General features: G+C 46.5%; 1 protein-coding gene across 4 annotated transcripts in view; it reads right to left on the reverse strand.

Annotated features, from left to right (window-relative positions):
• Positions 1 to 156: 156 nt before the first annotated feature.
• Positions 157 to 13116, reverse strand: part of LOC310713031 (protein EFR3 homolog A) — a 49141-nt gene continuing 36181 nt past the window's right edge. For all 4 annotated transcript variants that reach the window (XM_083516657.1, XM_083516656.1, XM_083516655.1 and 1 more), the window contains 6 exons: positions 11937 to 12064; positions 10130 to 10218; positions 9599 to 9644; positions 7374 to 7477; positions 5388 to 5437; positions 157 to 2873 (listed from right to left, as the gene is read on the reverse strand). In XM_083516657.1, coding sequence (XP_083372783.1) covers positions 2768 to 2873; positions 5388 to 5437; positions 7374 to 7477; positions 9599 to 9644; positions 10130 to 10218; positions 11937 to 12064 — 523 coding nt within the window. In that variant the 3' untranslated portion in view covers positions 157 to 2767. The remainder of the gene's footprint in view (positions 2874 to 5387; positions 5438 to 7373; positions 7478 to 9598; positions 9645 to 10129; positions 10219 to 11936; positions 12065 to 13116) is intronic.

The raw sequence follows: 13116 nt of genomic DNA on the forward strand, positions 1-13116 counted from the left end.
GTCATGACTGGACCTAATGGTCAAGGGTCCCTTTACCTTCACCTTACGTTTATTGCACTGTGTGATACATGCAAAAGAGTTTATATTTGCACCCCAAAGTGAACCCAATTATCCACAAACCAATTAAACACCTGGGAAAGAAAAATAAAGCCATGCTTGCACTTACTTGGTTTATTTTATTGCTTACATGTGGATTGCACAGTATTATCACAGTGTTCTTACATTTAGTCAAATGGCTCATTACAGAGTGCGCAGAATATATATCCAAGCATCAGTAAAATAGACAATTCGGTTGTTCTCTTGACCGTCCTCCGTTATAACAGCTTTCGTTTACACCTTAAATCTAAATTGCTATGAAATGCTAAACATTCTTTTACACGTCGTCAGCTGAAACGCCAAGGTGCAAGGTAGAATACGAACAAATGCCAGCAGTGGCAAACATCTGAACAGCGCCAAACTGTTCCCACAAACACGGCTGGTCAAGCACATCATGGCCTTTGTGTCTTACACTCTCCAAAGTTCATTGACTTACAAAATTAGCGATAGTTGTCTTAACCATCCGTCCCGTCTCAGTGACCAAGGCACTACAATGCCTAAGACACTGCTTTCCCAGGCCTGTACAATTCACAGTGGAATGAACATTTTGGACCCAGCATGGCAGCTGTCCTGCATCTGCAACTAGCCCAGCCTCAAAAGATCAATGCTCTTGCTTGCTTCTCCCCCTCCCCTGTTCAATGCTGAGAAAGAGCAACATTGCTTTGGGGAATGCAGACGCCCACTAGGCAACACACCGAAGGCAGGCAGGTGAAAACAACTCAGGTGAGGCTTCAAAGCAAATACGACATGAAGTGCACGGCATCTGTTACATGCAGAGCTGATACGAGAAGCGGCTGGGTGTGTTTAGCACCACGGTCCACCGACTGCATGAGTGCAAATCAAAACAGCATTCTTTTATTTTTATATTTTTTATATATATTGTACAAAAGCAGTCACACGATAGAAAAGCAGCAGCGTGCATGATCTCAGTGCGCGCACTGACCTCAGGTTAACTTTCGCCTTCGAATAAGACACCACTCTGATGACATCAGACGCCAAGACATCTTACCTTCCAAAACCAAAAAGTGGAAGCTAAGGGCGTCCAGAAAACGGCACCACGTCCTATGACGGGCGCTGGCGCCTGTGGTCTGAGCAGGGCGGAAGGGTGGAGCAGCTGCAATCACAGGGGAATGCTGTGCGAAAGAGGCTGTTTCGTCATCCGCTAAGAGCTGTGATTGCGCTGTCAAACTGAAAAGAAGGGCTTGGTTACCAGCCTGAGCCCAGCAAGTGCTTCCCAAGATTGACAAACTAAAAAGGTGGGAGGGAGACCCAGCCCTCTCCTACTTCATTTTTTTGAAAAGCAAAACGAAAACAGAAGGCTGAGCATTTGGTACACTGTCAAGCTAACCTCTCTCCACACCCTCCCAATTTTATGCTCAAATGCTGATCTGGCCAAGCCCCAAGCTGATGTTTTCACACTGAGCGGCGCAATCGGGCAGCGCAGATGTCTTTCAGTTTTTTTCAACAAAACTGAAATTGTGAGTTGGACATAAGAAAAACTGGCCTGTTTCTTTTGTGATGGGTGTTAAGTGCTCCTCCCTGCACGCAGGGATACACAGGCCAAGGGAGTCAAATGTCTCACACTTTTTATCCTTGGAGGAAAACGCAGCAATGAAGTTAAAGCAGATGGAAGTTGTTGCATTTTTAAAATGCAACTACTTCTCATGGAGGGGAGGGGAAGCACACGATAAAAATTCTAACCTCTCCAGGAAGCTCCATCCATGCGTTTTGTTTTCTCTTTCAGTTGACAAAATATCACTAAAAGGCTACCACTATACTACAGAGGGAAATATTTCAAGGAATAACCAGCTTCTCTTCTACAATTTCAAACAGAATTAGTTAAAAAACAAAAAAACTATTTACCATTTGAAAATGCCCTTAATCTCTTACGCTATATACCAAATATATATATCTATGTATCTATTGTCTCGTTTAGGTACTCTAAAAGCAACACAGAAAAATACGTTTCCCCCAAAAAGCACAGGGCATGAACTAGACACATTTAAGACATCAAAAATATTTCAAGGTTTTGGTGCTTGTACAGAAAGAGGCATCTTTGCCACAGCAAGGCTTGTGATGTGGGAAATCACATGTGCAAAGAACCACAAGGAAGCATGGTACATTCAGATTTGCTGCTGTGATTGGAGAAGGGGCAAGGGGTCACCCCCCCAGGCCTGTGGTTAAGTATTATGGGATTACGACTAGCAACGTGTCTACCCAGCATTGCTTAAGGTGCTGAGGTTCTTGTGCTGAAAGAAGCTGAAGAGTAAACAAGCCAGCAAAGAGTTTGCCAGTTAATCCTACGACATCGAGACAGTGCGGATGCCACAGACCCTGTAGCTCCTAGTCTAAAATTCTCCGAAACACAAAACGATTTGGCAAAAGAGACCGTATTACACTTGTAAACGTATTTTTTTTTACGCCGAAGAGAGAAAAAAAGGGTGTGTGAAATACTCTGAAAAAGAGAGATTTAACTTCAAGAGCAGAATGATCAGGGTAAGAAACCTGTGATGTGGGCACCAGCCCAACGGCCCCAAGTCCAGGGCTATGTCTGAAAGCTCTATTAAAATGTGACAGAGGGAAGAGGCGAGACTGAGCTCAAAGCTCATCTGGAACTCTACACAACATGCTCTGAATGGTAAATAATGCCCAGCAGAGGGCAGAAGACTCTTTAATACACACAAAGATCTGGAAACTTCATCTCATAAACCGGAACCGATTGATAGTGGGTGTGTCCAGCCGTGATGGTCAGCGTCCCAGAGGGGCTGGGAGGAGGACTGCAAAGGAGACATTAAAAGAGGGTTAAGATCTCACAGCACGTTTTGTCTCGTCTCAGCAACATAATAATAATAATAATAATAATAATAATAATAATAATAATCAGTTTAGTGGAGAACACAGCCTTCTTGTGAGATATTCTCCTTGCCTTACTTACTTATTTTTGAATTGCCTATCCTGCCTTTCTGTCAAACTGATCCTCAAGGCAGCTAGCAATCCATAAAGCAATTCAACAAAGCAACACAACAGGACCGTAAGGGAACTGGGGCAAGACACAGACCCAAAGAACCCAACATGGACCCAATTAGCTCAAGACATTACACAAAAGCTGAGTGAACCAGATGAGTTTCAGGCCTGCTTCCTAAAGATCATAAAGAGAGAAGAAGGGATGGGGGCAAATCTCACTGGTCATGGTTTTTGTTTTAGTAGAGTAAATGGAAAGTGTGAATCTTCCATGTCAAGTCAGCTTGGCGCTATAGGAGCCATTTTCTTTGATAGATAGATAGATAGATAGATAGATAATTTTATACATATAAAACAGAACCATTTCAAACGTTAAAATACAAGGTTCTTTTGAACCTTTGGACTTCCTTCTCTCCCTCCATGGATTCCATGTTTAAGTTTATATTTGCTGCATCTTTTACCATTATCCATCTACAGTGGTACCTCCGGTTGCGAACAAGGTCCATTCTGGAGGTCTGGCCACATCCCGAGGAATTTGCAACCGGAGGACCACTTCTGCGCATGCGCACAGAGCGTAGGGGGTTTCTGCACATGCACGCACGGCAAAACCCGGAAAAATACTTCTGGTTTTGCCGTGTTCACATCCCTAAGTTTACGTATCCAGAGGGATACATAAGCAGAGCTACGACTGTATTATATTACCACAAACAATTCCACATTACAAGTGTCATTGCAAAAAGGTGGGTGGTAGTCTCGCTTCTTTTGAATCTGTCCTCCTTATGGTTCTGTCCATACCCAGGGAGACTACCCCATTCATATCACCCAGTACAGTGGTGCCCCGCAAGAAGAATGCCTCGCAAGACAAAAAACTCGCTAGACGAAAGGTTTTTCCGTTCGCGATTTGCCTCGCAAGACGAATTTCCCCTATGGGCTTGCTTCGCAAGACGAAAACGTCTCGCGACTTTTTTTCTTTGACTAAAAACAAAGACATGTTTTGTTTATAAAGTTAATTTATTTTCCCTTAAATTTTCGAACTGCTCTTTACAGTATGTGTGACTTTAAAGAGCAGTTAATAAACTGTTGTTGTACCAAATTTGGCTTTGTTTGGACTTTTTTTGACCATAGGAACGCATTAATTGATTTTCAATGCATTCCTATGGGATTTCGTGCTTCGCAAGACGAAAAATTCGTTAGACAACAAAAATTGCGGAACGAATTAATTTCGTCTTGCGGGGCACCACTGTAAAATTATTTTCTGGTCCATAATGGTAGGAGCCATTTTCAACTGCAAGGAGCCCCAAGGCATACTGGGGCAGCCACTCCTCTGTTCACCCAGTTCCCCATGATGGGGAGGAGATGTCGATCATGAGGTTCCGGGCTTCCCACATATCTCTGGCAGCGCAGTGCTCCTGCAGCAAGCCTGGCACCAGAGTAACATGAGGAGTTGCCTAGGAGGACAGCACTGGCGTGTGCCAGCTAGTAACAAATCAGGGGTCCCAATCATGGAGGCCCTCCCTTGCAGAAGCTGATTACCTGAGAAAGTGTAATAATAATAATAATAATAATAATAATAATAATAATAATAATAATAATTTATTATTATTATTATTATTATTATTATTATTATTATTATTATTATTATTATTATTATTTATACCCCAGCCACTCTAGGCAGCTTTCAACAAAATATTAAAATACAGCAATGCATCAAACATTAAAAGCTTCCCTAAACAGCCTTCAGTTGCCTTTTAAAGATAAGATAGCTGCTTATTTCCTTGACATCTGCTGGGAGGGCGTTCCACAGGGCAGGCACCACCACCGAGAAGGCCCTCTGCCTGGTTCCCTGTAACTTGGCTTCTCGCAGTGAGGGAACCACCAGAAGACCCTCGGCGCTGGACCTCAGTGTCCGGGCAGAATGATTGGGGTGGAGACGCGCCTACTGGACCAAGGCCGTTTAGGGCTTTAAAGGTCAGCACCAATGGAGCCGAAGTAGGTCTTTCAAGACCGGTGTTATGTGGTCTTGGCGGCCACTCCCAGTCACCAGTCTAGCTGCCGCATTCTGGATTAGTTGTAGTTTCCAGGTCACCTTCAAAGGTAGCCCCACATAGAGCGCATGGCACTAGTCCAAGCGGGAGATAACCAGAGCTTATGTAATGCTTATGGTAAGCTGCTGTGTGCCTGTGGCTTTATTTCCTTACCACTCAGAGACAGGTCGGCACCTCTGGCCACAGAAACAGTATGCCCAACACTACCGGGTTGTCAGAACTGCCACTACCCCCCCCCCCCGTGACTCCAGGGTAGGACCTCCAGCTCCTGGCCATTTCCCTTACCGAATGGTGAGTTCCAAGATCTGAGCAAGTCGGTCGTGAAGGAGGTTTGCCTGTAGGGAGAAAACATACATTTATTGGAAAGTATTCCAAGGTGCAGTTCTATGCAGGAGTGTTGCACCATTTGCTTCCCTTTCCGGAGTCTGGGATTTTCTGGGGAGAAAACGGGGTTTTGTGTCATTCCAGGCCTCGGAGCCCAAGAAAGAGCTCGGTCAGACATACAAGCACTTGGCCAAGCAGGGGCCAAACTGTCTTGCAATGCGTTCGTTGAACTTTTAATGGGGAGTTTGCTGGAGGACTCTTGAGAGTCCCATGGACTGCAAGAAGATCAAACCTCTCCATTCTGAAGGAAATCAGCCCTGAGTGCTCCCTGGAAGGACAGATCCTGAAGCTGAGGCTCCAAGACTTTGGCCACCTCATGAGAAGAGAAGACTCCCTGGAAAAGACCCTGATGTTGGGAGAGATGGAGGGCACAAGGAGAAGGGGACGACGGAGGACGAGATGGTGGGACAGTGTTCTCAAAGCTACCAGCATGAGTTTGACCAAACTGCGGGAGGCAGTGGAAGACAGGAGGGCCTGGCATGCTCTGGTCCAGGGGGTCATGAGGAGGCGGACACCACTAAACGACTCAACAACAACAACAACAATTGCCCTCTGGATGCAGTTTAGCCAGCCAGAAAGGAAACCAGCATAGAGCCCCACCCTGCCATCATGTACTGCAGGCCACAAATTCTCTTGCAGGGACCAGACACCCTGTTCCAATGACAGGTGACATGGTGCAGAGTGGATTTTGGTCCAGGCCAACTCTCAAAGCCCTCCTCCCCCAGATCTTACAGCATCACAGAAAAGCCTGGTGTCAGGGACTGGACTGATGAGGAATGGTGGGGGCCGCCACCCTCTCTTCCTGAACCTTCCTGAGGAGAGGCGGACAGTATAGATTTAGAGCAGTGGTTTGCAGAAGGTCATAGTTCTGAGGCTGCAGAGGGGAGAAGCTGGGAAATATTGGGAGAGCAGCAGGAAGAAGAAGCACCAGGGGAGAGACAGCTGACAGACTCAGTGTCTTTAGAAAGTATTCCTACCTGTCCCCAAGGACCCAGCATGCATTGAGGGTAGTAGAGCAGAAAGCTCAAGAGGCAGAAAGACTTTAACATTTGATTTTTTTATCATGTTTTTAATGTTCTGTTGGGAGCCGGCCCAGAGTGGCTGGGGAAACCCAGGGCAGGGTATAAATAATAAATTTATTATTATTATTAATGAACTCTTAATGAAAGAGTTCTCCTGCTGCTGTTTTCTGCAGATGCGATAGAGGCGGTGAAGAAAGTCCTCGTCGCCGTTGCTGTCGCCACTTGGTAGGCTCGACATTGAGCTCTAACCCGTGTTCGGTCAGATTCAGAATGAGTTTTCTGCCACAAGCGTTCTAGCTGTCTCAGCGATTGTTTCATCGCCCTCAGCTCCTCAGAAAACCCACAGGGCTGTCCGGACTCCATGCAATCGGAGAGGGCACTTTGGAGCCAGACAGTCAATAGCCTTGGTTAACTCCGCATTCCAATGGGTCACCAGGGAATCAGCTGAAAGGCCATCAACATGGGATAAAGCATCCCCTACCACTCTCTGGAAACCATTTGGTTTCCAGCCGGCACAGGGATGACGTAGAATAGGAGGGACTAAGAGGGTGGGACTTTACTTGGAGCAATGCCATTATCTAAGAGAGACCACATTCCTTCTTCTCTCTCTGTGAATACTGAATAAACCACTTGGTAAGAACTCTTCTTGTTTATCTGCTTCTTGGCTGCCCCCGTGGGAGGGATCAGATTCCCTGAAGCCTGACACCTGGTGTAATAGCCAAGGTCATCTAGCAGATTTTAGGCAGGAAGTCTGTTCCAAGCCCTTTACTCCTAAAAGGTTGTCGTACTCCAAGACAATCCTCTTGCTCCTCTTCTACAGATTTCCTTACCGCTCACACAGCGAGATCCAGATCCCTGGGCTCACCTTGTTTTCACACTGGGCTGCAATCTCTTCAAAGGGAGCTTTCTGGAACTTTTCAATCACCAGGCGCCTCTTCTCCTTCTCTTGCTCTTCAAGACCAGTGTTATCTTTGGCAAGGGAAAGAAAAAGAGAGAAAGAAATGGAGTAACTGCCAGAGACTCTTTAGGCAAGACTGGCACAACACACAAGCAATTATTGTTGTTTATTAAATTTGTATACCGCCCTTCCTTGGGACGCGGGTGGCACTGTGAGTTAAACCACAGAGCCTAGGACTTGCCAATCATATACGCACCAGTCCTAAGTCTCTTCCACCTGCCTCTCCTCATCTCCCCCACCCTTTGTCTTTCTTTTAAAGTAAAATAAGCACCAAGATAAAAGGGACGTGGGTGGCGCTGTGGGTTAAACCACAGAGCCTAGGACTTGCCAATCAGAAGGTTGGCAGTTCGAATCCCCGTGACGGGGTGTTCTCCCATTGCTCGGTCCCTGCTCCTGCCAACCTAGCAGTTCGAAAGCACGTCAAAGTGCAAGTAGATAAATAGGTACTGCTCCGGTGGGAAGGTAAACGGCGTTTCCGTGCGCTGCTCTGGTTTGCCAGAAGCGGCTTCGTCATGCTGGCCACATGACCCGGAAGCTGTACGCCAGCTCCCTTGGCCAGTAAAGCGAGATGAGCGCCGCAACCCCAGTGTCGGCCACGACTGGACCTAATGGTCAGGGGTCCCTTTACCTTTATACCGCCCTTCATCCAAAGATCTCAAGGTGGTTCACAACAGGAAAATATGTACAAAATACATAGCAATCCAGCTGAGCACAGACCATGAGGGATTCCTGAACCTTCCCGTTCTCCTGCTTGGCTAGGACTGCAAAACCAGGGCTTCTGCCAAGCACTTGCTGGGCCACAGTGTGCGGCGAGTCATGGGCTGCATTTGACAGGGTGGGCAACAAACTGTGCAGGCTTCCTTCAGGGGTAAGCTTATCAGCACCTGCCAAAAGGCTTTTGTCACTCAAGTTCAATTCCGTGAGAGATTCTTCTCTTAAGCTCAGGGGACACCTAGAATTCCATCCTACGCACTTCATGCTCTTTGAATAAATTTTGGGGTTTTGAGGCACTTGCATGCATGTATTTACTAGGAAAGTTTTAAGTAAAGAGGTTTATTGTAAGAGATGAAAGTGGGCCAAGTCAGAATCTAAGATATTGGTCTTTCCAAAGCGATTTCATACGGTCTTATTTCACAAAACCCAACAGGGTTGCCTAATGAAGCTGAAGGTTCAGGACCGGCATGACCGCCTTGGTAGCTCAGTCGGTAGAGCAAGAGACTCTCCAGCTTAGGGTTGCGAGTTTGAGTCCCATCTTGGGGCAAAAAGATTCCTGCATTGCAGAGGTTTCAACTAGATGACCCTGGTAAAGGTAAAGGGACCCCTGACCATTAGGTCCAGTCGTGGCCGACTCTGGGGTTGCGGCGCTCATCTTGCTTTATTGGCCGAGGGAGCTGGCGTACAGCTTCCGGGTCATGTGGCCAGCATGACTAAGCCACTTCTGGCGAACCAGAGCAGCGCACAGAAATGCCGTTTACCTTCCCGCCGGAGCTGTACCTATTTATCTACTTGCACTTCATGCTTTCGAACTGCTAGGTTGGCAGGAGCAGGGACTTAGCAACGGGAGCTCACCCTGTTGCGGGGATTCGAACCACTGACCTTTTTATCGGCAAGTCCTAGGCTCTGTGGTTTCACCCACAGCGCCACCCGCGTCCCTAGACGACCCTGGTTGTCCCCTATAATTCTCTGATTCTAAAAGAACTTCTTCACCCAGCATGGGGTGGCTGCCAGTATATACTAGCTCCAGTCTCAGAGGCACTATGTCTCTGAATGCTGGTTCTGGGTGACATGAGTGGGGAGAGCTCTGCTGGGCTAAGGTCTGTGGGACACAATATGCTGCACCAGAGAGATCCTTGGTCTCATCTAGCAGGACTCTCCTTATGGTATCAAATGTGTAACGATATTTTCACACCTTCACGTTGCCTGACATGGTTCAACAGGAATCTCTGATAACACCAAAAGCACTCAAGTAATTGCAGCAGGCGGCTGTTGCAATCAGAGAATCTTCCTTACAAAATGCTGAACGAAGATCTTTTCTTAATTTCAAATCATAGGCTGTCTGGTAAGGGCCAATGCCTGCTGGAGGAGAATGCAGGGAGAAAGCTAGCTTCACAGGGAGCTGAGGGCAATCTCACCTATAGCTTTCTTCAGTGCTTCAAAAGTAATTTCCTCCGTGTTAACCTGGAGAAAAGATCAGATATTTGTTTAAACCACATAAGCAACTGAACCATTTGGGGGTGGGGGATGCAATTCTTTGTTCTTATTTACTCGTGACTGTGTGCAAAATTTGGAACAGATCAGCTTGTTTATAGGTAGTCATTATTTGGTGGCAGGTCTGGGTGTTGGGGGGGGGGGGGATGACAGAGAATAGGAAGTTGAGCAGCTGAGATTAAAAATTAAAAACTGGACATTACCTGAACAAGAATTTTACTTGTCAGGGGTCTAAAATTCTGAAGTTGAGGGTTGTTCAAACAGTTGTGAGGTCAAAGAAATTAAATGTAAGAATGACACCAACCACAGAACATTTGCATTGTCAACATAGCCTCAGGAGCAAGACTCTAAATCACAGACAGCACAAAGTTATTCTGCCCTCTCTCTAAAATGAGAGACGCAAGGGAGAAGTTCCTTTAAGACTCATCGCACAACCTGACAGAGAATAAACTCACCTTGTCTTCTGTGCCATTGCCAGGGAGGATGTCCACTTGAATAGATACAGTATCCACAATACTCTTCCTTCGGGACAGCCGGTCTTCATCTGCAGACACGGACAACCCAAAATAAAATTTAGAAAGAGCCTTTATTTCGTTGTGGAGGAGGAGGATGGGCCCCTTCTGAGACAGTAGCCAACTAAGTTCTACTGAGAGTACTCATTAAAATAAATGGACCTACTTTAGCTAAATCCATTCATTTCAGTGGGTCAACTCTGGGCAGGACTAACACTGAAGACAACCCATTGAGCTTACTGACTTCTTCGCCATTTTCTACATTCTGACAAAGCTAACATGTAGTTTTATTTAGTGACCATTTAGTGGCAGTTACGGTGCATCTCAGGGTCACGTTTTCAAATAATTTGAGTGGCAGTCACAGATGTGACGGATGGCTGGGACAGGGAGGGTGGTGGTCACAAGAGGCCAAAGAGTTACTGCTCTGGCCTGCATGGCATCCTACGGAAGAGAACCTCGCACCCATCTATCTCAGGGGACCCCTTGGAAAGTTCATGCCACTGACCTAGATGGGAGGCAAACCCCCTTGTCCATCGTCAAGCAGCCCATCTAAATCACAATCTGGGCACCTGCAATGACTAATCCAAGGGAACAAGTTGTGCAGGACAGAGGAAAGGAAAGGCCCCCGGAATAAGGAAGGATGAGGGGGAGAGGATTCTGACAGCATGGCTCCCGGTACGTTTCAAAGTGTTGGTGCTGGCCTTGAAAGCCCTAAATGGCCTCGGTCCTGTATACCTGAAGGAGCGTCTCCACTCCCATCGTTCTGCCCGGACACTGAGGTCCAGCTCCGAGGGCCTTCTGCTGGTTCCCTTACTGCGAGAAGCGAGGTTACAGGGAACCAGGCAGAGGGCCTTCTCGGTGGTGGCACCTACTCTGTGGAACGCCCTCCCATCAGATGTCAAGGAAATAAACAACTATCTGACTTTTATAAGACATATGAAGGCAGCCCTGTTTAGGGAAGTTTTTAATGTTTGATCTTTTATTGTGTTTTTAATGTTCTGCTGGGAGCCACCCAGAGTGGCTGGGGAAACCCAGCCAGATGGGCAGGGTATAAATAATAAATTTATTATTGTTGTTGTTGTTTTATTGCATTTCTATTCCACCTTTTCCTCCAATGAGCTTCAGGTGGCATGTAGATGGCTCTCCCCCTCCTCATTTAATCCTCACGGCAACCCTGTGAGGTAGGTTGGGCTAAGAGGCAGTGATTGACCCCAAAGGCCACCCAGTGAGTTTCACGGCTGAGTGGGGATTCGAACCCTGGCCTCCCAGGTCCTAGTCCGGCACTTCTGCACCACACTGGCTCCTCATGGCATTATCCCACAAGTGGAGAATGTCCATGGCAGCCTTGCAGTAGATGTAACTTCATATTTCTTAACTATCACTTTGAAAAGAGAAGGCAGGTGCCCCAGGTTTCAAGGAAGGGCTGGAAGCAGAAGGTCCCAGGCATCTCCGGGTAAAGTTAGGGGGGGGGGGAACCTGCCTGAAACCCTGGAGAGCTGCTGCCAGTCAGTATAGGGACACTTAGTCTTATGGACCATAGATCTGACTCTGTGCAACACTCTGTGATCGTTAGATTGTGAAAACCTCCAGAAGCAAAAAAACCAACAAACCACATTTACTCCTCCAGAAATCAGAGCTCTGCCTGCACCCCTATTTGATGCTCATGGCAAGAGGCAGGTGACCAGCCGGATGTGAGACACAAGCACGATGAACGAGCGAGCGCCACAATCAGAACCACGTAACCGCTCACCTGTCACCTGGGGCACGTAAGGCACAGAGAGCCTCTCCACGCTGTATCCACTGCCGCCCAAGGATTCCGCAATCTTGTGAGTCAGGAAAAACAAGTTCTTGTCGTCCTTGTCTAAGGCTTTGGGGAGACTGTCGAGAGCAAAAGTGCAGGAGTTCAGGCAAGAAATTAAGAAGGCGCAAGTGGGATGTGCAGCTCAGGGGGTCGGAAGGAGGGGAACGCTCAGAGTGCCAGCCAGCCAGCCATGCCCTCCTCCAACTAACCCCATTCCTCTCTTCACAATACTCTGTCCCTTCCCCCTTCAATCAATCAACATTGTCATAAACAAATTTAACAAATTTGTCATAAGCAAATTTTAAACCACTTCACACTGTATGCTTTTCAAGCTATCACTTCATTTGAATGTAGCAAGAGAGAAGGAATGAATTAGGAAACCACTCAAGGAAGCCCTGTTTAGGGAAGTTTTTAATGTTTGATGTTCTATTGTGCTTTTAATTCTGTTGGGAGCCGCCCAGAGTGGCTGGGGAAACCCAGCCAGATGGGCAGGGTATAAATAAATAATAATAATTTTATTATTATTATTATTATTATTATTATTATTATTATTATTACTACTACTACTACTTCTACTTCTTCCGAGCACAATTCAAAGTGTTGGTGCTGACCTTTAAAGCCCTAAACGGCCTTGGTCCAGTATATCTGAAGGAGCATCTCCACCCCCATCATCCATCCCGGACACTGAGGTCCAGCTCCGAGGGCCTTCTGGCGGTTCCCTCACTGCGAGAAGCCAAGTTACAGGGAACCAGGCAGAGGGCCTTTTCGGTGGTGGCACCCGCCCTGTGGAACGCCCTCCCATCAGATGTCAAAGAGAAAAATAACTATCAGGCTTTTAGAAGACATCTGAAGGCAGCCCTGTTTCGGGAAGCTTTTAATGTTTGATGTATTATAGTATTTTAATATTCTTTTGGAAGCCGCCCAGAGTGGCTGGGGAATCCCAGCCAGATGGGCGGGGTATAAATAATAAATTATATTATTATTATTATTATTATTATTATTATTATTACTACTACTACTACTACTACTACTACTACTACTACTACTCAGGCACTGGAAACAGCAAATTAACATGGAGACTCAGTGTTCACGTTAGGTATTAAATTTCCCCCATCTTGTTGCAAAAGTC

Source organism: Podarcis liolepis, assembly GCF_965112155.1.
Source record: "Podarcis liolepis genome assembly, chromosome: 8".
Taxonomy (NCBI): Eukaryota; Metazoa; Chordata; class Lepidosauria; order Squamata; family Lacertidae; genus Podarcis; species Podarcis liolepis.